Source organism: Lissotriton vulgaris, chromosome 10, assembly GCF_964263255.1.
Source record: "Lissotriton vulgaris chromosome 10, aLisVul1.2, whole genome shotgun sequence".
NCBI classification, from domain to species: Eukaryota; Metazoa; Chordata; class Amphibia; order Caudata; family Salamandridae; genus Lissotriton; species Lissotriton vulgaris.
Genome location: NC_141698.1, coordinates 159,105,618 through 159,129,783, shown reverse-complemented (window position 1 = coordinate 159,129,783; position 24,166 = coordinate 159,105,618). Strand labels below are relative to the sequence as shown.

The 24,166-nt window shown below is 44.0% G+C and overlaps 2 protein-coding genes across 4 annotated transcripts in view; one reads left to right on the top strand and one right to left on the bottom strand.

Annotated features, from left to right (window-relative positions):
- Positions 1 to 24,166, top strand: part of METTL9 (methyltransferase 9, His-X-His N1(pi)-histidine) — a 177,637-nt gene that overhangs the window by 120,156 nt on the left and 33,315 nt on the right. The gene's annotated exons all lie outside the window — the stretch shown is intronic.
- The window catches only part of IGSF6 (immunoglobulin superfamily member 6), a 37,376-nt gene continuing 24,515 nt past the window's right edge, over positions 11,306 to 24,166 (bottom strand). The window contains exons 4-6 of one of the 2 annotated variants that reach the window (XM_086940756.1): positions 17,088 to 17,141; positions 16,919 to 17,002; positions 11,306 to 16,423 (exon numbers count right to left, since the gene is read on the bottom strand). In XM_086940756.1, the coding sequence (XP_086796882.1) occupies positions 16,385 to 16,423; positions 16,919 to 17,002; positions 17,088 to 17,141 (177 nt within the window). In that variant the 3' untranslated portion in view covers positions 11,306 to 16,384. The remainder of the gene's footprint in view (positions 16,424 to 16,918; positions 17,003 to 17,087; positions 17,142 to 24,166) is intronic. The other variant, XM_086940755.1, reaches the window with a different exon arrangement.

The window sequence follows — 24,166 nt, the reverse complement described above, 5'->3', positions numbered from 1 at the left end:
GGAGTGGTCCACCGTGTCAAAAGCGGCGGATAGATCTAAGAGGATGAGGGCCTGAGGAAGGTTGGTATCAATGCCCTCGCGTAGGCTGTCCATCACTGAGATCACTACCTTCTCCGTGGAGTGGAGGGGGCGAAAGCCCGCCTGCCGGGGGGAGAGGCAGTGGTTGGTTTCCACGTAGGTACTCAGGGTGCTGGTTACATGGGTCTCTAGAACCTTGGCCAGGTAAGGCAGAAGGGAGATGGGGCGGTAATTAGAAGGGGATGAAGGGTCGGCACCGGGTTTTTTTAGGATGGGGATGACTGCCGCAAATTTGTGGGCAGTGGGGACCACTCCGGAGTTGAGTGAGTCGTTCAAAAGTGTGAGGGGGGGGGTAGGACAGTGTAGGAAGATTTCTCGCAGAATGTGGGCAGGGGCAAAGTCTAGGGGGGAGCCTGACTTTACCTTTTGGAGCAGGGGGAAGAGTGTAGCTTTAGTCAGAGGAGGGAAGGAGGTGAATTTGGAAGTGATGGCAGGAGGGAAGGGATTGATGAAGGTGGGGGAAGGGGGAGGGATATTAGCCTTAATCTTTGCGACCTTATCAACGAAGAAGTCGTTGAGTGAGTCGCAGAGCGGTTGGGAGGGGGGGATCGAAGCCGAGGCCCTGTTGGATGAGGCAAGCTCATGTACTGTGGCAAAAATCGCTTTGGATTGAGATTCTGCTGCCAGTATCCTGTTTGAATAGAACAGGGTCTTGGCATCAAGTATGCTTTGTTTATATGCCTTGAGCACAGAAAGATAAGTAGTTTTTTTGGCGGGGCAGTATTCTCTTCTCCATGCACGCTCTGCTCTGCGTGTGGCCAATTTCTTCTCCTTAAGGTCGGGGGTAAACCAGTGGTTAGCAGCATGGGCTCGCTTAACCGTGATCCGTCTCAGGGGAGCAAAGTCGTCGCCTGCCCGGGTCAGCCAGCTGTCGATGGTAGTCAGCTGGTCCGGGGCGGCGAGGCCTGAGAGGTCAGGGCAGGAGTTGGCTAGGGATGAGCAGAAAGATGGCATGTCTGCCTTACCCCATTTTCTAACCCAGGTGTTCGTGGGGAGAGGAGGTTTGGGCGCTGGGGCTAACGCGAGAGAAAAGGAGATTAAAAAATGGTCCGACCAGGAGCAGGGGGAAATGATAAGGGGAGTGGTAGGGATATTCAAGGTCCAAACCTGGTCTAGCAAGTGGCCATGAACATGGGTGGGGCTGTGAACAAGGGGAGAAAAGTTGAGGCTGGTCATAAGGTTAGTGAATTCTTTGGAAAGGGGGCTTTCGGCAGGATCGTTGGGCCAAAAATTGAAGTCACCCAACACCAACACTGATGAGTTGTTAATAACCAATGTGGCAAGGATGTCCTGAAGGCTCGAAACAAAGTTGGGTGTTGCGTGAGGGGGGCGATAAATGAGAACAGCGGTAAGGGGGGTTGAGTGAGAGCTAGCACGAATTATTAAGCAGTCTACCTCGGAGATAGGGGGAGAGGGAAGGATTTGAAAGTGAGAATCCGTATGAGTTATCAAGGCTACTCCGCTGCCTCTCCTACCCTCCGGTCGGTCTGCTCGAATGATGGAAAATGAGGGAGGGAGTGCGGCTAAGACGTTGGGAAGGGAGTCCGCCTTAAGCCAGGTCTCTGTTAAGAACAGGAGATCCGGGTTGTGGGTGTCGAGATAGTCGAATAGCTCATGCTGATGGCTGACAGCTGACCTGGTGTTAAGGAGCGCAGCAGTGGTGTTATAAATCGGCGTGTGGGGAGCAGGCAAAGGGGAGTGAGTGGGGGCAACAGCACAAAGCAGGGAAGAACAACTTTGTATAGCGGCAGGTGGAATAGCCGGGGGGCTCGAGAGGAGGCTTAGGTGTTGCAATAAATTGGACACAGTAAGACTGATGGTACCTGGGATCCAGTGAGAGAGGAGGTCAAAGGATGTGTATGACAGCGGAAGGACATAAGGAGGTGCCCCGGCCTGCCCCGGCCTGCCGCGGACGGGCGCAGACGGGCAGGACTCTGGCTTGACTCCGGCGAGCCTACGGCGCGCCCGCTGCGCTCGTCCGCTGCGCTGACACATGGGGGACGTTTAAATAGAGGAGCAGCGTGGGGGGAGTGGCGTGGGTGGGGTTGGGCGAACCAGCCCGATCCAAGATGGCGGCCACTACCGCTAGGAGCCTAAGATGTTATCAGCTGCCAGCCAGCCCCGCTGGGCCCCTAGAAGACAAGGTAAGAGGTTAGGGGTACCTGTTGATTTTCAGTGCAGGTTAGACAAGAAAAAACGTAATTTTAAAAATTAATGCGTGTCGCCGCTTTTGGTCAGCGTGACAGCGCGCTAAAAATCAGAATGCTCAATCGCAGCCCTCAGCTCCTGCAAGCAAGCCCACTGCCACCGGGCTGCTCGCAATGTGAGAAGCAGTCACAAACAAATTGGGGTCTTCAGTTCAGCTTTTAAAGCAGCCAGCCCACAGAAATTAGCTGATTGAAATTAAGGCCAGTCCACCCCAAAAATTGTATAGAATTGCATGGACAAGATCAGCTGATGGTCATGTGATAACCTGCATTACAAATTAAGCCAGGTGGGATGTGAGTTTGCTCTGCGGGTCAGGCAGCTCTTCTCACTGCAAGCCGTACAGCTCACCCTACCTAGCAGGCCACAGTAGCAGAGGCTCTCTATATCTTTGACTTAGTCACAGCCTTAGTGGAGAGAAAGCAACATGGAGCCACCAGGTCCTGTCTAGGCTTTTATGCTGGTGCTGTCAAGCTTCTTTGCAGGTGCAGATAAATCCAGGAAAAACAGGAGCGCCCCCTGCCCTCCTTCTGCGGGGTGGGCACCACTGAGCAGTTCTGGTTAATCTAAACCTGTACATTTTTAGTGTACAGTTTCCTTGACTTTGATCAGTGATTGCTTCCAAGCAGAAGCTTATAAATACCACTGCAAGAGAATAGTATTCATGGAGCTGTGTGTGGAGCGAGGCAACAAACAGAACAAAAGAGCTTGATAAGGGAACCAGGGCTGAGAGCATAATGGATAGATGAAACCGAAAGGTGGCAAGAAGGAAGGAAGGAAGGAAGGAATGATAAATGGATGGAGGGATGAATGAATGGATAAAAGGACAGAAAGAACAGGTGAGAGAATGAAGAAAGAAGGTTAAGAAGGAAACAACTAAAGTAGGGAATGGGAGAAGGAAGGAAAGGTGAAAAAAGAAGGATGTAAGGACAGAAAGGAATTTCAGGTTTCCTTTGAGGAAAGCATTTGCCTCGACGATTAGCTCGCTCTCTCACTGTCAACGTAAGTACAGTTCAAAGTGAGGAGTGTTTTGTTTCTAGCTACTCCCTTGAAAGAGCAACAGTGCCTAATCAGTTTCAGGTTGCAATCATAATATTGTATGCAATTAGTGCTGTCTAATGAAAAATAAGAAAGCAATATAAACAATCTTAAGTCTATTTTGTCTTGTTACTCATCATCAGTGTTGAATAGCAATACTGTCTGTTAAGGCACAGTGTAGGAAACTAAACTAAAAGTTTGTTGCAGCTGTCCCCCCACTTTTTGCCCCCTTTTTTTCCTACTAGATGCTTGTTTTAAACTCGGACAGGGCACTGATCTCGGTGCTGGTGCTCTTTCCCCTAAAACAAGTTGAAGTCTAATTGCAACCCATTTGGCAAGTACTGTAGTACTGTAGCACCCCTATACGTCTCTAGTAAACAGTACCCTTGCTACCTAGGCCATAGGTACTAAAGAGGATACCTAAAGTCTGCAGCATGACTTATGCCACTCTAAGGGGCCCACAAACATGCGGACTTCATGAAATGGTGCAAACCATTCTGAAGACATGACATGGCACACTCGCCATGTCAAAGTTCACTGCTGGTACTATATGTAAGTCACCCCTACAGCAGGCCATGGAGCCCTAAGGTAAGGGGCATTATAGTATATGTGAAGATATACCTGCATTAGCAGATCTACCCCTGTGATGTCAAGTTCTATTACTAGACATTGCAAGTGCTCAAAGAAGGCATCTTAAGACATGCACTGGTCATCCCGGGTTACCCAGCTGCATGATGACTTCACTGAAAATACTGTTGTTTGGTTTCAAACACCATGTCTTAATAAAACTGTACTGTTGCCAGTTCTAGATTTATTATGACATGCACTTAGAGGTGACCCCTGAAAAACCTACCAGTGGTTGGTGTGGGCTAACTGATATCATCCATCCTGCCACCACAGACCAGTTTCTGACCCCCTGCAGGTGAGAGCCCATACTCTTGTAGGCCACAAGCAATGCCTGCTTTGTGGGAAGGTGTTCACACCTCCTCCAGCAGGATGACCAGTGATTTAGCATATCAAGGCTGAGGCTTCAAAGCCCCTGCCATCTTTAATTTGCAATCCTAGCTTCCCCCAGATGTGGGAGATGCCACCTCCTGCCCTGAGGCCCATTTGGCTAGTCACACACCTAAAGTGGGCTGCCTGATGTGCTCCGCGAAAGAAGGGTTCCACTATTTTGTCTTTGGTGGAATTAGGAATTCTGGGACAGGGTTATGCCCATTCCCCACTGGAAGTTGACATGCAGCCCATTGGCAACTACCGCCACTCCCCTTAATGCCCCTGAACATAGCATTTTGGTGGCCCCTGACACTAGGAATTCATGTTCGTCTAATTAAAAAAGGAGGACAAGAAATGTGAGAAATTTGGACTAGCTGTGGACTTGGTGCCAAACCCTGCATGCAGGCTCCTGTCCCGACAATTACAAAGACCTGACTCTTCCTCCAGCTGTGCATCCTCCAAAAGCCTCGGAGGGCTGACAGCACTTCGCCAACCAGCCAGCATCTTCCTTGAAGTGGAGGAGCCACTCCGTCTGGTTCAACCATCTGCTGACTGCTGAGTTCACTGACGCAGCAACAGCCCAGGAGGAGGGCACAGGGTGTTCAGGAGGTCAGCCTTTGTCGATCCATCCAGACTTTGAGACACTGATCCACCCCGGAGGCTCCCTGAACCAATACCTGGGGTACCGGAGCCTTTTGCAACCACCACAGCTTATTTGTGTTCAGTCCAAAACATACCTGCACACCAAAGGACTTCAATAGAGGCTTGCTCAATGCCAGGAGTAGTCTTGTTGTGTTTCTTTTCCCTCTTCTGCAGGTGCACAAACAACTGTGAGAGACTCAAACTTGCTGACCCGGTGGACAAAACACCTATCCATCCAAGCCCCGCAGCCAGAGTCCATTAAAACCGACAGCGTCTCTGTGGTCCTGAGACCCTTAGCAGCTGAGTCACACTTTGCGTTCTTCCAGTCTGCTCCCCACTTGAAGTCTTTCTTTGCAGGTACTTGTCCCCGTTGACTTCAATGTATGTATGTAAATGTATAGGCATTTATATAGCGCACTACTTACCCGTAGGGTCCCAAGGCGCTTCGACGGCTGCGAAACCCTTCCTGGCTTCCCTGTGAGATGGTCCCTTAATGGGTATCTCCAGGGTGAGACCAGGCATCCCCGGCGGTCTGGTGGGGCCGTTAGTGAAGATGAGGCAAGCTAATGCCCAGAGTTGCCGAGTGTGATCGCTGATCAGAGTGGGCACCGAGGCGAGAGAATTATCGAGTCCGCTGACCCTGGTCCAGAAACCTGCCGCGCCGAGAATCGAACCCTGGTCCCGGGCCGTCCTCTGCTCTCGGGTCTGCCGCCTCTAACCAGTGAGCCACACTACTTCACATAGCATTCGAGGCTACAACTGTAAAAAGCACCTCTGCACCAGGACACCCCAGTGTAGGTAAACTTGAACTGTTGGCGCTCTCTTGGACCTTGGTCCTTTCTTATCTTAAGTCCAGAAGAACAGTCCTGCAAGTTGTTTGCAAGTGACCCTATGCAGTGTATGTTACTCCTAAAGGATAACGTTACTGCTTTTAAAGCTCATGCCGCAAATTGGACAGCTGTTTTTTCTGTTTCTGAAAATGGCTAACATAAAAGGACTTGCCTGATCCCATCTTGGTGTCTTAATTGATATACAAATCTGTGTTATTTTTACAAATCAGTGTTGGATTTCCTTATTGAGTGTGTGTCTCATTTATTGACCGTGTGTGTGCAATAGATGCCTAACACTTCCCTCTGATAAGCCTAATGCTGTTCGACCACACTACCACAAATAGAGAACTTGGGATTGTTAAAGCAAGCCCCTGTACACTAGTAGGGGATACCTGGACTCTACACAGTGCACTTTATTTTGGTACACTATATAGAGAGCCATCTTCCTACACACAAGTGTTTACATAGTCGGGCAGGTTGGTTCCTGAATTGTGAACAGTTGGACTTTGTTTTTGGTGTGACACCATCTATTGAAATCTTTGTTTTGTCCCTGCCATGTTATTTCAATAACTACATTGAGAGTTGTCTTCAGAGGTGTTTTTAAATGAAGTATGTGACAACAGGGTAATAGAGCCTAAATTGCCTTTAGTCTTAGGTGGTTTATTATCATACTTTACTATTGCGTTAGATAGAATAGTGTCCCACGCAGGGACAGTTGTTCCCCATGTGTTCCTTTCAGTTAGTTAGAATTAGTTGTAGTTTTTGCTGATTCCCATTTCAGTAGCTCGCTCCTCCATGTGTTGAATTGTGGGGCAAGCAAGGACTTCCACAGCATGACTATCTGGCTTTTAGCCAGGATGAGAATCAAGTTAACAAATCTGCATTCCATTTTTCTTTTCTGATCCTCCGGCCAAGTAAGCATGCATAAGGTGTGCATATGTTACACTCCTCTCTTAGTGTTTTAAACTATACTGTGATTGCGTTCCATTATTCTGGGATAGAGGAACACACCAAAAATATATGAAGAAAGTATGCATCTTTGGTCCTCACTGCTGCAAAATATGTTATCACTGCTGTGTTGTTTTTTCTGTATAGGTCATTGTGTTGTATAGATTTGAACCAAGTGTTTCTAGGTGCCCTACTTGGAAATGTAAGGCCTTCTGCCCACTCCAAGCCTATCCGTTTTCTTTTCAGGACTTCTGCTCAAGTGTGTCAGTTGAGTCAAGTATCAATAATGTAATTTCTTGAAAGAACCCGTATATTACAAAACTGCTTTTTCGTGCCCTATCTAAATTAAAAACTGTATGCAGCACTTTGTATTCGGTGTTGTGTGTTATCGCAGCCCATCGTCTGATAAATCATTCTGGCTCATATGCTAAAAATGGACGTGCAGCAAAAGGAGCTTGATTGCCTAAGGCTGTCAAAAGTGTGCAGTGTGCCATCCTAGAGGAAATCTTCCACTATTTTGATTCCTGATGCGCTCTGTATCGTTTATATCAAAAACAAGAGAGACCCATATGTCCCTGTGAACTGGGTATAGCTAATCAGCCAAAATAAACATTTGTTCACAAGGAACTCATTTCAACAAAAAATGAGATTACACAAGCAGTATTTTTTTCTCGCATCTAAATGGGAAATGCAGTTGGAGTAAATGAGTATAACATTCCAACAATATTTTTTTCATTGCTTGTTGTGACAAATCAATCACAGAAATAAAAAAAGCCTACATACAACAGAAATTCTGTTGTGCCCACTTCAGCCGAAAATGGGCGTAATTTTATTTCCAAAGACAATACTTGAAAAAAGATTTATACTGTCTATTCACACTATATACAAGATAAAAAACGTGACTGATGTGCCCCAGTGTAGTGACCATAAACAACAGTGAAGTGTTTTACAGTCACAGTAAAAAGAATCAATTGGTTATTGAATAGTAAGGGAGGTCCTATGGGAGACATGATTTTAATACATTATTTTAGACATTTTTTCTAGTATTCTGGGACTCTTCCCTTACTTTGTTGTCGACGACGTTTCGATCCTCTCGTGTTATGGGGTCTCTTCAGGACAGGGTTTCTGGGGACTGGAATAGGACATACAATTAAAATGGGAAAAGTTGGGGTTACCCTAGCCACTTTGAACTGGCTGAAGGTGTAGTTGTGTCGATCGTCCTATATTACCGCTTGTAGCCATGTAAATGTAAATGTAACTGTACAGTAATTTATATAGCGCACATCACCGAGCGGTTTCTAAGCGCTTGCTTAGGAAACCCGTCCTGGTATTCCCCTGTGAGATAACCCAGGCAGGGTATCCGCAAGGTGAAAGCCAAGCATCCCGCCGCGAGGGGCCGTTGTGGAGATTAAGCAAGCTATTGCCCAGAGTCGCAGAGTGTAAACCCGTGAATCGAGTAGGCACCGGAGCGAGAATTGTCGAGTCCATGGACATTTTAGGACTCAAGACCCCGCTGAGCCGGGAATTGAACCCTGGTCCCAGGCTGACCTCTGCTTCCAGGTCTGCCTCCTCTAACCAGTGAGCCACACTTCTCCACTAGTGTGGCCATGCAGCTAGTATCATAGTGGGACAGGGGAGCATATTAATATACACTTCAAACCACGTGTGGGAATTAGAATTGCCACACTGCGTGAGTTCTAATCCTAATAGTGTGTGATAACACCTTCTGGGACTCTGTCGTTGGATCAGCATAACATGATTCTAGATACTTGATAGATGACTTCCAGGTGGTATATGGATTCTGTATCGTGGCCTAGGTGATTTTTGCCAGTTCCGTAAATTTGGAGTACCACAGCAAGCTTGGTTCATAAGTTATTTTTGGTTTTGATGTGTGTGAGGCAGCACTTTCATCAGTGGCCTGCAGTATTTATTAATTTGATGTTTTTTAGTGGTATCACATTCTAGAAACATCAAATCACTTGCTGAACCTTTCAGTTAGCAAGGTTCTTCTGCCCCTGGGTTTGTGTAGTATCAAGATACCCACTGCAGTTGCACTGACAGGTACTAGTCTTCATGATCATTGTCTCCCAGACCTCCTCCTGGCATAGATAATGGAGGTTTTTGAAAGACTACTCTTCTTGCTACTTCCCCATACAAGATCAATCAGTAATAAATAGTGAGACTTCAACATTTGTTTGGGTAGTATCAATGGAATATTTGCAAAAATGTTCAGTAATAGTGCCATCTTTGATAATGCTATTCTGCTGACTTTTGAGAGGGATAATATTGTCCAGAATGAGTGTGTCGGGTAGCAGTACGTCCAGGTATATTTAATGAGGTAAAATAACGAGTCTAATTTTCCAACATCTTTCAGAGTGTTTTACGAGGTTCTAGTCTTATTGGCATCCTGTCAATCAAAGATTTACGTATTTAAAAACCTATACCTGTCGCCAGGGATACTGAAATTATGAGAATCGGCACCCGCAGCATTTTATGCACTCTTATAGGTTTACCACGCTTGCCACATAATCCACATTCTACTGCATAATTTGTAGATTTCACCAAAAATGATAGTGGTTAGCTCAAAGAGATCAGACGTTAATTGAAAAAATTCTGCATGTGGTAGGGTGCACAGGCAGACTTCTTTCGATGGTTAACTGGTCACCCTTTAACTGCTAATTCCTGTAGAAAGGTGTAGAACTGGTACTGATAAGGTAAAATCTTTGGAAGACTGCATTAATGTGTGTTAAAATGCCACATATGTTCAATAATACTGCTGTGGGATGTGCTGCATTGTGCTGCAGAATTTGCTCTATCGTGCTGTATGATTAAGTCAGGCATGCCGCACAGTTTGATCTTTCTCTGCTGCAAAATTCCATTTGGCATGTCTATAACTAATCAATGAATCCACAAAAGAAGACTGCCCCTAAGTTGTGTTCCTAAAGGTATATTCAGAGTTATGGGGCATCTCATAAAAAGTTACGGACTGGCCTCACACACCGCCTGGTGTCATGCTTCATCATCGGCTGTCCTCGTCATCTAAAAATTTGTTTTGATAGAGGGCTGGCATACACCTGGAGACAGGAATGCACTTCTAAATCTAAGTGATGGCCGTGGGGGGGGGGAGGGGGGAAGGGGGGGTGAAAAAGTGTATTAAAAACCATTACCCTTGTCCATATCCTAAGTTTATTTAGGGATCAACGGTATGGTAGTTAAAATAAGTGGTTGGTGATATTGGACATTAATCTCCCTTCACCGTGTTATAAAGGGTCGACCTGTTTCTGCTAAAGTGTCCCCGAAGGGTACGCAGCATTCTTCAGGACCAAAGAGAGGTTATTACCTAGAGGTCAACTTCCCGGCACCTAGTGTCAGAAAAATGAGCCTGCTACTAATGTGTGAAGAGGCTGTGAATTACAAGTACCCCTCTTGGTGTAGTAACCTAATGAGTGACTCCTATAATCTAGCCTACATGCCCCCATTGGCAATGCATCTCCCCCTAACTCTCTAGATACCTTTAGGAACACAATCTAGGGGCAGTCTACTTTTGTGGATTCATAGTAGAGTGGAGGCTGGCTTGCCCCTTAGCCCGAGCCTCTGGTTCCAGCCCTTGGCATCTGCTGAGGTTATTGTGTGCGCAGTGTTTAACTAATCAATGCCAGCCTGGTGTTTCTACATTGGAGCTAAGGAATGTACACCAAATGTCAGAGTTGTTTCGCAGGAAAGGAATACCAAGCTTCTTTAGACTTGCTTCTCTGTTTTCAGTCTCGAGCCAGAGCAGAATAAAGAGTGAGGCAGCTGGGATGTATGTGCGCCGAGACATAGTGCAGACATGCCCAGCAGGAGATGTTTAATGTTGGGTAAATCTAGAGGCAGAGACCTTTATTCTCCGCCAGAACTTTGGTCAAATGGGATACATATTTAGAGTTCCCCTACACTCCAGACAGACGTTAGATCACTGCAAGATGGAAAATACTAAAGGGGTATCAAATATACACGGCATCATGGAGCGGAACCACCATTTTGAACGGTTATCGCCTTCTCTTAGGAGAATATTCATGCACATATGAGATGTACATCAATGAATGTAAGACACAAACGCACCATGCAGCATAAAGTTGCCATATTTCATAACCCACAATATACACACAAAGAAGTTATAGGGGACTCACATTTTTTTTTTCCAAAAAAAAAGTCGTTGGACCCTTTTTACAGGGTACAGCTTATGCCCCTGAACTCTGAAACCTTCCCATCAACTGTCACTATTGTCATATGCTGGCAAGGCGTTAATGGATGCAGTCGCTTATGGTTGAGTTGTATTACTTGAAGGCGATACCGTCCGGGGACTTACAGATTATGAAGGTGAAGAAGGAAAAACATGCGCTGGTCAGAAACACTGGACCAGAGGCAAATATAGTGTTTCTCAGTCTGTGTGATGACTTTAGTCCCTGCATACCTCATGCTAAAATATTAGAATTTTAGAGAAATGCGGCAACATATGTACCAAATGTCTTTTAAACTGCTACATCTCAAATGAGTATGGAATATCAATCACGTCTTGGAAAGGGATGTCAAGTCAAGTCAACACAAGCTTTATTCGATTAGTTAAAATCATAAAAGCAATTACATCACATATTAAATCAATAATTAATATATTTAAAAACATTTCTTATGGAAACAATTCATGTATTTACATACAAATGGAGCATTTCATAGTTAGACTAGCAAGTGGTAAAAATTTGACACATTTCAGGGACTGTTTGATTTCAGTTTTCTAGACTTAACTCGCATAGCAGCAACCAAAAAACTTGCGACCCCATATATTACTCTGATGCTACCCAGGAGTTGTAAATAGCGGAGAGCGGGACAAACTTGTCTGAACCCTGCTTCTCTCAAAATAGGTGTTAAAAACAATCTCCTACATTCGTCGTAATGGCCGCAAAACATAATAAAGTGCATCAGTGTCTGTTCTGAGAAATTATCACAGCTACAGGGGATAGATGTATCAGATTTTCCCCATACTGGATAATTCCCCAAGGAGTACTGTATGATGTTAAGTCTAAATCTCACAAGGAGATTACGGTAGTAAGGTCGAGTAACAATGATCAAATAAGGCTCAACCTTAGGGGTGGTGTGGAGTATATAGTTAGCCCTAACCCCCAATTTTTGGACCTCTAGTTCCCCTCGTTCTATTGTCACTCGTTCTAGAAAGTTTTTCTTAATCCAGAGTACATCATCCTTCTTGATGGAGCTCGGGGAAAAATATAGTTCTGGCCTCCCCAACTTAGAAAAGGTGTTTTAATGTAAACCAACCATGGGATGTTATTGGCTTTATCCAACGACACACAGTCTTTAAGAATGGAGTGATTTAGACTGATGTCGGGATTCAACCAGGTCTTGGCCAAGCAGATCAGAGGTGCCAGCTGCAGTTGGTCACTAATGTAGCCAAGACCTACCTCGGTATGGATTGACAATACAGGGGTTGATTGGGGGACCACTAAAAGAGCTCTTAGGAACTTATTTTCTGCCACCTGGACTTTATCTTGTGGTAGGTAGCCCCATATAGAGGCACCATACTTAGCTATAGATAGGCTTTTTGATTTGTAGACTGTCAATAGTGCTTCTATTGGACGTGAACCCAAGCGTTTTGCAAAACTCAATAGAGCAGAATTGGTTCTAGTGACAGCTAGGCCTTTAGCATTCAGTTGCAGTTTCCAGGTGCCCTTTTCATCAAAAAGTACGCCCAGATAGTTAAAGACCGGGACTCTAGAAATTTCTTCACCATTACAAAGGAACTTTCCCAACTTTACATATTTCGAGCGCTTCCCCGCAACCATGACATGGGATTTTTTATTATTTACCTGCAGGTCCAAAGTAGACCTAAATTCCCCAAAGTCGTCCAAAAGTTTCTGCAGCCCTACCCCAGTACGGGCAAGCAGTACTGCGTCGTCCGCGTATAAGGAGTACTGGTACCGAGTACTCCCCCACGCGTGGGACGTCAGAAGTGGACCCTTTCAGAGTTGATTCGAGGGAATTTATATATAGAGTGAATAGGAGGGGTGCCAAAATGCACCCCTGCCTTACCCCTCGTTTCGAGTTAAAAGGACTCGTAGATCTTCCCTCACTATTGGTTCTGATGGTGGCCCTCAGATCTTGATGCAGAGCCGCTAAATAATTGACCAATGGAGGATCAAACCCTATATTAATTAGAGTAGCCCAAAGTTTACCACGATTAACAAGATCAAAGGCCGATGAAAGGTCCATAAAGGCCATATATAGCAGACCCTCCTTGGCCAAGGTATATTTATTAATTAACAGAGGTTAAGGCATTGGTCAAGAGTACCCCTTTTGGCCCTGAACCCATATTGTAATTCAGAGAGGACCCTCCTCTCTTCCAAGTGTTGGCCCATTCTCTGCAAGATGACTCTGCCCAAGATTTTGACGGCAGAGTCAATCAGCGAGATGGGACCTATAACAGGCAGGATCGGATCTTAAACCTTTTTTAAAGATTGGTATTATGGAAGATGTTGCCCAGGAGGGGGGAAACCCTGTAGTAATTGTGGAGTTGAAGACATTTGTAAGTATCTTAGTCCAAAACTCAAGCGGGGACCTATAAAGGTCTGCCGGCACCCCATCTGGGCCCGGGGCCTTATTTTTTGTCATCTCTACAATAGCCTTTTGTACCTCCTCCTCCTCGAATCGCACAAGGGGTTCTAGACCAGGTTCTATAGGATCCATCACTATTATAAACTCATCAGCACTATCATATATTTTACTAAAATGAGCGACCCATGACTCATCAGGGATTACAGAGTCCATCACTGAATTATTTGAGCCAGAAAAGTAAGGATGGTTTATTACAGCCCAGAATTTTAAACTATCTTTTTGCACATCCTCATTGGAAAGGGATGGTTTTCTGTCGTTTGCCTCATGAAGCAATATGTTCACTAGTTTTATTGATTTATTACAGCTATAATTATTCACTGGATATCTGAGCGCATCTTTCCAGAACATTGATAGTTTCATTCATCTCAGAAGAAATTAGGGACTTGCCAGGAATATATTTACTCATCTTTAGTATGCCACCAGGTCCTTGGCTCTTGTTGCTTCTGGATGACTGCATAGTATATTACCAAGAGTTGTAACCCTTAGCAGTTGTTTGTTACTATCTGATACAGAGCACCCTAAGGGTGGTAAGTGTCTAACTCCATGATTTGTCATTCACTGTGCAACACTTAACGGCACACCATGCATGCAGGTCAGACTAGAGCCAACACCGTTTTCATTCATATACCTGAAATAGTGCTAAGAAACCAGATGCTAATCATAGCACCTTGCGACCTTCTCAGGTGTTTGAAGCACTGCACAAATAGTAAAGTACTAAAATGGTGTTGTTGCTTCACCAGCTCAGTGGTGAGACAGATATGTTTTGTATTGCTCGGCAGCAGGATGCTAGTGATAGTTTGGACTGGAGGGAGTAGGCAGACAAAAAGCCTTTAAATTGGGGAGAAAGACATCTTTTATTATGGATTATGGAACCGTCCCCTCAACACAGAACTTTATTGAAATGAAATCTGAGAATGTTCTAAGTTAATGGTGATTCATGCCACTTGCGTGTCACTAGTAGCTAGGAAACATCGCCAACATGCGCAGTCCAGCAGAAAGGCGGCCGTGTATCTGTAGAAAAGGGTATTCACATCCTTCGTGATGCTTGATGCTGTGCTCAAAGCAGAGACAATCTATCTCAAATAGAATTCTGGCATGGGGCCACAGATGCTAGCAAAAAGTGTGCATAAAGGGCCTAGACACATCATACCCTTTCCACACCAGCTCATCCAACCTTCTGTAGACCATAAACTTTAGTTAAGATATCTCAAAATTAAAAAGCCAGTGCAGTCCCCAGCTAAGATGCCTATGAAAAGGGGACTTGCAGAGCTGTTCACAGCTGCCTCCTTATTAGAAACTATAAACTCCAAACCTGTCTCTCAAACTTCTTTATCCATCACATTGCTAAGCACTGCGTCTCATAGCACGATAACTCAGTGGTCTTCACTCACGACATAAAAGTAATTCAACATATGAACAACACAAAACAAAGATAACATCCTTCCAAACACACCCCCCTACACAGTGTACCGTGCTGCCAATGTAGTCAAGTGCTCAGCGCCCCACATAGGGTAATAAGCACTATATCAATTTTGCAATACAGTGCAATCTTAAAAGGTTCTCTACTGTTTTTATCAAAACATATGTCCATGAAAGGCTGAATAGCTGACCTGCACGTTACGAATACTACATATGCAACTACCAATGCTTTTGCCCCACATAGCCGTGGGCTATATTTGGTGACAGAAATTCTACAATCCACCGTTAAAATTGATGGATGTTCAGCAAAAGGCTTTCACCAAAGTTACTTCCTCCTTGGTGAGAACTGACTTGTTGATGGAAAAACTCCTGCCATTGTGTCAGAGAATTCAAAATGCAATGAAATGTTAAATGCCTGAGGTGGCCCATCTACCAAATTAATGAAATTGCACCTGTGAAAACTGCATCATCCTTGAACATTTTTAACTATCCATTTATTGATGTCCAAACTAATTTTTTCACGGATATATTAAAACTGGTCATCCTGTTATGTCTGCAAGCAATATTTTTCTCTTAGCTTCTGGAAACCACTCGTGAGAGCAGTGTCATCTCCTTTTGATAATAAAAACAATTTAGAAATGGCAATGTTTCAGTTCTTTTTCTTTCCTAAGAATAAACATCTATTGAATTTGTTCTTTGTAGTTCTCATTTACTCAAAAAGGGTGCATTCTGCTTATCTGAACATTTCTATTTAGGTTTATTTTGATGTTGGTATTGCGCTAACTCAATAATGCAACCACTGAGAATTGCTCATAAGCGGTATTTTTTCAGCACGCTATTACAAGTCGCACAATCATGGAAACGGTGGACAGAAAAAAATAAGGGATATATTTTTCTAAAATTGTGGAGCATTTGAATCAAATAGTTTCAGGAGACACAGACATTTCTCTCCTTGAATGGTTGCCTTTATGAATATGCTCTGAATTTCTGATAAAATGACAAGCCAGAAAGTACAGTAATAGAGCAGTGTGATGAAGTTGTCACTAATACATGATTCCACCATCCCACCTTAAGTCTTTGGTGTTCCAGACCCACAACATTACGCATCATGGGAAAGTAAGATATGTATCATAACTTTGCTGTAAATAGATGAATCCGGTTTTGCGTTTCATGCCTGAAAGCATCAAGTTGCTTCGGATGGTGCCATTTGGGTTTGAAATCTTATGACAGCCTTAAAGATTTAATTTATTGTTAGGTCTCTCTCTTTGCTTTGTTCGAAAGCACCTTGTAACAAATTAATTGGCTTAAAACTGTTCTAGTTTGACAGAAAAACATTGTAGTTACTCTGATCCCAGCAATATTTCTCTTAGTGGGACCTTAATACCTCTACAGTAAAACACCAGCATACAGGCACCTATTTCGGTGAGATTGTATGTCCAGTAATCTGTGGTGAACTGTAATCTGCAGATTATAGCGGGTGAAGATGAATCCCTTTTAACATGGTTGATGTGCATATCTGGGTCTGACATTTCTCTCAGAGCACATACAGTGAAGACGGAATACCATCAAGTGTTTTGATAGATAGTTTCATCGATTGTGTTATCCTGCAAAAAAACAAAAGAAAATAGCTGATTTTTATCTCTGTCCTTTGTAATTGCCTTTAGCAAGTGATGTGTCATGTGCCCAAAGCACATTCATTCTGCTGGTCCACCATACACTAGAAACAATATCTAGTAAACCAAAATAGAAACAATTCGATTTCTAATATATCCAGAATGCTACATTACAGGAAGACCACCAAACTTTAGGCAGAGTTCAGTTTACAGGCTGCATTTTGGACAGTAGGTTCCTACATTATGATTTTTTTTCTTGTTTTTTACTTCTATCATATTGTGAAAAATACTTCTAAAATATATTTTCTGAAAAGAAAGTTAATTGATTAATTGGATCTGTTTGAAGCATTGATTAAACAACCTGACATATTTGTATTTTAGTAATAGAAAACATTAAAGTTATTAATGCACTCTGAAATCAAAGATTGTGGGCTCTTTGCCTGTTTTGAGTGTAACATATTGAAATTAATTAAAAAAAATTCTTACAGGCCGACGGGCTTTCCAGGCACGTCTCTTGTGATACATTTCTTGGACAACTTCTTGAAATAATATACGTCTTTTATGGTTTTTCTAAGAATACAAATAAAAATTCAAATCAGGACGCAGCATGGATATTTGTTATACGTTTGAAAAAAAAATCACAGTAGATATTTACATTGCCTTCATCTTCTGTTTGTCCGTCAAAATGCTTTTTTTCTTTGTTTTTTGCCTAGAAAATGAAAGCATATGTATTTGCTTATATGGTGTAAGTAGGATACACAAATAGGTGTACATACATAAACACTTAAATGGACAGAAGGTACAGAATCTGGAATTAGGTGCAAGGGACCTTTGAAGTGGATTTCCCTGGATATTTGCAAATTAGCTGAATGATACATTCAAATAATTTTTGTAGCATGCTTCTGCATCTAACATTGTTTATATTCTATTTTCCATTTCTAGTTCTAAATGTACTTTAGAATTGTATCTAAGATCACTATCAGGTGATGGTTTTGTCTCGATCGCCTGTGACATTGCATTTTGTAAACGGGTTCTCCAGAATTCCATCTTTCAGAACTTTCGAATGTCATTTGATAATTCTTTGAAATGACCTGCATGATATATCTAGCTCTGGAATTTCTCAATAAAGTTATCAGGAATGTATCTGTATTAATTGATTGTGTAATTGTTAAAGTTAACATATGTCTTTCATTATGTGTTTCTCTACTCTAAATGCCTTCTTTATTGCATGTCTGTGAAATAAGATTAATTAGTGGGATTTGCCTGTTCTAATTTTTTTTTTTAATTGTTGCACATCAATATTTTGCTGTGTAATATGAATGGAGTATCTGCAATTTGTAAAGTTTATAGACGTGAGTCAGTAGTTGTAGTCTATCAAAATGCAATTGACAATATTGTATTGCCGGTTTTAATTGTATTTTGGAATATTTAATGTTTGAAGATCTTGTTGCTTTACAGAGCTGTAGACATGTTGGGGATAGAGTAGTAACTAATGAATTGGGCAGGGGTCAGTGAAGTCTGGATATGTTCACATGACTCCAAACACAAAGTAGCAGGAACAGTAGGTTTGAGCAGCATGCTAACATACCATAAAAAAGAGGAAGTGTGTGATTTTCAATTGTATGTTTTAAAGAGTAATTTAGATTTACTTGCTAATACACACCCTCTTATGCATGTCCCTCAAGGAATGTTTTCCTACTCTGTGAATTATTATTATTTAGCAGTTCAACATAGCAAATTTCAAAATGTCTTAAGAATACATAAATTAAATGTAGAAAAAATGTTCACGATTTTCCTTCATCTTCTGTGATAAGGTTGTAGACATTAGGCAATAATTGCTACTATAGCCCGCACAGATAAAATAAATTGAATTCTCCCCCCACATTGTGTACAGTTTTAAAACCAGATTTACGAACACCCACCTGGTAGTCGAAAATCATTAACCCAGGTAAAAGGAAATAAATGCTTCTGCTTATTTTCTCCAGTAAATGTTTGCTAAAAACGAATTGCCCACCAGGGCTACTCTTACAGTGTTGTCTACGTGCAGTGGAAATGCCTCAGAATCTATAAAAGAGGTCCAACTCGCCCAGTGCTGGACTCAGTCTCCAACAATTTAATCCCATTATTATGTCCTTTGATTGGAGAAGGCATGAAAAAACAATGGTTTTCAGCTTTGAGTCTACATTGCACCCATCTATCGCCTTCTCCAGAGATCTTTAACTGTAATCTCTACACCCTGTTCTTCTGATTCGCCAAACCCGTGAGCAGCCCTCAACACCATTACTCTAGTCGTTCTCTTTGACAGTCTGTGATCCATGATGGGATTTATTGATGCCATTATCCTCTTATGAATTCACATATCCCTCATCAATTCAAACGTATGGACCCCTATGTTGCCCACTATTCCACATTATGGCTTTCCCTGTGGCTATATCGAGTTGAGTGATGTTAGTGAGGAAAATGCCCTTGACCATGCAGTTGAAGTAGAGATCAGTCACTCTTAAGCGCCAGGAGGCGCTTAAAACCGCTTTGAGACTCCTGCAGCGCGGGTTCTTGTGTCTACTGCTGGCCTTTGTTTCCTGGGACTCCACTTACCGAGTATTGTCTCCTGAGGATTCCCTACGCTACCCTACCACTTCCGCGCGGGAGACCGTCCTGCTGGTGCAGACGCGGGCGGTTGTGAACTACAGCTCCCGGCATTCCTGGCAGGCGCACTCTACCGGCGTCACTCTTAAGCGCCAGGAGTCGCTTAAAATCGCTTTGAGACTTCTGCAGCGCGGGACGCGCGCGGGCGTGCCTGGGTCAAGCCCGGGCCAAGGGCGGGCCCATCCGCGCCCGTCAGCGGCTGGGCTGGGCCACCCCTCAAACATCTTCACCGGAACTCAAGTAAGCCTGTGCAATTGACTTTGGCTCTGGACATAAGGGTTTTTTTTTCCGTGCTGTAAGGAGAGACTTGTTGAAGGAATAAATTGTTATCAACGTCAATTACCAATATTGTATTTTGTTCAAGTTTACACCTGAGGTTATGAGCAAGTCTATACGCAAGGGGGGGGGGCGCAGGGGCAGGAGTGGCGGGGACTCTAGATGCCTTTCTTTTGTGGGCTGAATCTATGTTAATACACGAGATTGAGCTCACAGAATGCAGGCTTCCTTTAGATCCATCACATCCATTCATAAAGCAAGTTCCAGTGCCAGAGTCTTCTGTCACTGCAGCCATGAGCCCCCAAACCTCTCTTAGGATCATAGCTAGTCCTCAGCAGGGCATTCTCCAACCTTCCCAAGTGGTCAATTTGCCTTGCTCAACCCCACCCTCCCCGCTTATTATCCGTACTAGGCAGCAAAGGTCATCACAAGCCCCTAAAGGCAATGACCAGTCTAAGAAAAGGAAAGCGCGTATTGCTCCCAAAGATAGTCATCAGGTGGCAAAGTGCAGGATCACAGGTCATGGGATGAGGGGGTCCTCCGCTTTACTCACCGATTTTGACAACATAAAGGGGGCTGAGGTCAGCGTTAGCCCATCTGTTTCGGCGAACGGCTACTCTGATCCCTCGAGGGTTCAATCTGATTTCGTAAAACAGCTGGAAAAAAAGCTTTTAGCCGTGATTAACCCCGTAATGGCCAAACTAGAAGCAATTGACCAAAGATTGAGTATTATTGAGTGGTACATATCTAAGTATCAACTTGCCAACTCTGGGAATAGACCAGTAGAAGATTTAGCCGGTGGTGATACGAGAACTTTATTTAGATCACCACGTTCTAACGTGGCCCGCCCCTCATCTTCCGTGGCAATCCCTCCGAATCCCCCTACATCACATGCATCGATTGGCAGGGAAGGGCCAAAGGGCCCAGTAGGGAGACTACAGGGCTTGGGAGGCCAGCAGCAGTCTCCTCACATCTTCCACCCGAGGCGACCCCACACAACATTATATTAGCAAATGTCCCAACTTCAAGAAGAGGAGCATTGGTCCTCACTTAAGAATAAGGCCCTCCATTTTTTGAACACTAAGACAGGGCTTGGGAACCATCTCTGTAGTGAGTTTAAGATGGTGAGAAGGGTTGCTTGGGTAGGTTATTCTCACAAAGGTTTGGATGGGGACTGTGTAGTCCTAAATTTCGGGTCTCCGAACATGGTTCGGTGCATCTTGGATCGGGCAGCCCCCCTTGGGATTAGTACAGAGGCCATCCGTGTTCTCCCGCTGGGATACTTCTATGAATCTGGCATACATCCCAGGGCTGCAAGGGAGAGGACAACCTGGAACCCGCCAGGACACATCAATCGTGCAACCCCGGCCACCAATAGATTTGAGGTGCTTAGCACACTGGAAGAAAACGATTGACTGCTTCCAAAAACAGACCTCAAAATACATGGGGAAAGTACAACCAAGGGCCTAAATGAGAATAACAATACAATGAATAACCAGAGCCAAGGGAGCCCCTTCTTAACAACAACCGATGCACCAAAGGGCATTAATAATTGGGAAGATAATTCAGGGGTGGCCAATAGTACAAATAAGGTCACAAAGGCTGTTGTGTGTCCAGTGCTGGGCAAAACTGTTCCCAGGGCAATCCCTGGTGCTAACGGGCATTATCAGTGTAGCAATCTAAGCCCTAGCTGCAAAAAATTGTCTTTGCTCTCATGGAACATTGCAGGGTTAAAAGTTAAACTAACATCACTTGATTGGCTCTCATTCATAGATAAAAATCACGTTATAATACTTCAGGAAACATGGTTAGTGGAGCCGGAGTTCAGACAAGGCTATATAAATTTCTTTAAGCCTGCCGCTCCCAGCCAGCGGGGCAGACCCATGGGGGGTTTAACCACTTGGGTGACACAGGATGACAGGTATAAAGTTAAACAGATGGACTCCGAGAGCAGCGACATTTTAATAATTAAAATCCAAATCCCGGAGTCTAAGGACCTTTTCATTTTTAACATCTACGCAAGAGGGGAGCCTGGGGGCAAAGCTTCGGACATTATTGCCTTGTTAGATTCGTATCTTGAACATTATAATGGAAAGGGGAATATCTTAGTAGCGGAAGATTTTAATTGCTGCTTTGAGTCCCTTGATAGTAATGATGTAGATCTTACCCTTGAGGAAGACCTTTCTTGGGATATTCTGCAACTGTCCCTACATCCCATCAAGAAGTGGACAGAGGCTGCATTGCAGCTCAAAGTACTATGCCTGGAACAGGGGTTAAGGGCAGTGAATGGGAGAACGGAATCCGATAGGCAGGGTGCTCCCACATTCAACAATGGATTGCGTAGTAGTCGCATAGACTACATACTTTTTAACAAGCAAAATTGGTCCCTTATCAAGGATATCGTCGTAATGGAAAGGGTGGAAAGTGACCACAACCCCCTTGTAATGTCTCTTCACCTGCTAGGAAGTTACCCTCCAGAAACTTGCTCAGTGGGTATTGACACACACCTTAGCAACGACACAAGGAGAGTAAAATGGTCGAACTGCCTTTGCAAAGAGGGCCATTTAGCTGCTTTGAGTGAGCTGGCTTCCGAGTAGACCTCCAAAACTGTGTTACGCAGCAGGATATGGTGTCTAAAGTTATTCCTATCCATATTGCATTTTTTAACAAGCTCAAGGGCTTTTTTATAACTAACGTACAAAATCCCAAGAACGGGGCTAATTCTGGGGCGGAAACATGGTATGGGAAATCATGCAGGGATGCTTACAAAGCATTAGCAAGGGCGATAAGAACTAAAAATAGAGATAAGATCAAAAAGGCGAGGGTGGAATATAAGAAAGTGCAACACGATGCAAAAAGGGACTGGGATGAGTAGCACTGGATTGAGTTGTATCATGCCAGCAGAGATAGGAACATGGTTGCATTTTGGAATTTGGTCAAATGGGGTAAGGGGAAGCCCAGGGAACAACCATCCAATTATGTAGCACCTGAGCTGTGGATATCGCATTTTACGACTCAGTTTGCTCCCCCAGCTCAAGACTCAGAGCTGTGCCCTGGTTTCCCCAATATTCCCACAGATATCACACCCCTATACTTCACTAAGATGGAGGTCAAAAGAGCACTCAGCGCGGTCCCGAGGGGTAAAGCGCTCGGGTTGGACTGTGTATCAGCTGACCTGTTTCTACATTATAAGGAAGTATGGGTGACTTGTATTCAGTCCCTGGCTAATGCTATTGCAAAAGGCTCCCCTATACCTGACACATGAAAGGGTGCTGAGATCATCCCGATTTTTAAAAGGGGGGGATCGCTCAGATCCTGGAAATTACAGGCCCATAATCTTAATTGATTGCATCCAGAAGGTGATCGCTAGGCTTGTGCGGAGCATAATCCAAGTCTGGATTGAAGAGCAGGATATTCTGTCTCCTTTACAGGCTGGGTTCCGCTCACACACGAGCACTATTGATCAGGTTTTTAGATTTGTTTTAAGTTACTGGCGGGTGGTAATCCTTAGAGGAGGCACGCTCTATGCCGCATTTGTCGATCTTAAGTCGGCATTTGACCTAGTGCAGCGTGCCAAGATGTAGAACGTCTTTTCTGAACAGAGCATGCCACTCGACTTATTGGCCTTTCTAATTAAACTCCATGATGCAAATTTCGCTCAAGTGCGTTGGGGTCAGCAAGGGAAAGTAACTGATAGGTTTCCCTTCGCCAGAGGGGTCCGACAAGGGTGTGTACTTGCACCAACACTCTTCTCCTTGTACATTAACAGGGTGATTTAGTATTTTACGAACCATCCTACTGACGCCCCTACACTTGATGGTAGGAAGATCCCTCTGCTAATGTTTGCAGATGACACCTTGTTAATTTCCAAAACGCAGCAAGGTCTCCAGAAGGCTATTGTGTGATTTGAGGTGTTCTGCAAGGACCATGGTGTCTCATTATTAATGTGAATAAGACAAAGTTCATGGTTTTACATAAGCACAAGTCTGTAAGAGGGAGGGTGGTTATGAATGAGGTCACGCTAGAGCAGACCCAAGTTTTCTTATACCTCAGTATATAACCTTAGATTCTAAACTAGACTGGAAACCACATACTAACCAGTTGGCTGTTAAACATGCACAACTAGCTGGTGCCTTAACAAAGGAACACCGCCTCTCAGCTACAAAGCCGATTGCCCCGGTGCTTAAAATTTATAATAGTAAAATTAGTGCGTCATTCTTCTATTGGGCTGAACTTTGGGGGTTTAATAATTTAGCAGCACTAACGAGCTTCCAAAATAAGTTTGTGAGGGGAATAACGGGTCTCCCTCCATCTACGCCACTATTGCCCCTCTTTTATGAACTGGGATGCCAACGCATAGAGGACGTAGCACGTTTTAGACCTGTGGCCTTTTGGAGAAGACTGTGGGTTACCCCTGAGCTCTCCCAGTACGCTAAAGCTTTTCTTGAGGTTAGAGATGCCGATAGCGCTTGTAAAATTCCATGGATGAAAGAGACCAAGGCAATTTACACCGCAATGGGCTTAAATTCTCTGTGGGAGAACCCAGCAGCTAATCTCTTCCTGCCCAGAAAGGCCTTCAAGGAGTAATACTGGAGCATGGTCTCTATGAAACGTTTCAGGATCTTTACCAGTCCATCTCTTACAAGATAATGCTTATGAAGGGTCCCGGGATTTTATTACGCTTCCCTGCGATAGGAATCGGTACCACCAATTTAGGGTGGGAATGCTTCCAATCAATTCATTTACCGGAAAATGGCATGCTTAAACTAGCACAAGGTGTCTATTTTGTCCGTCTCAGCCGGAAAGTATAGC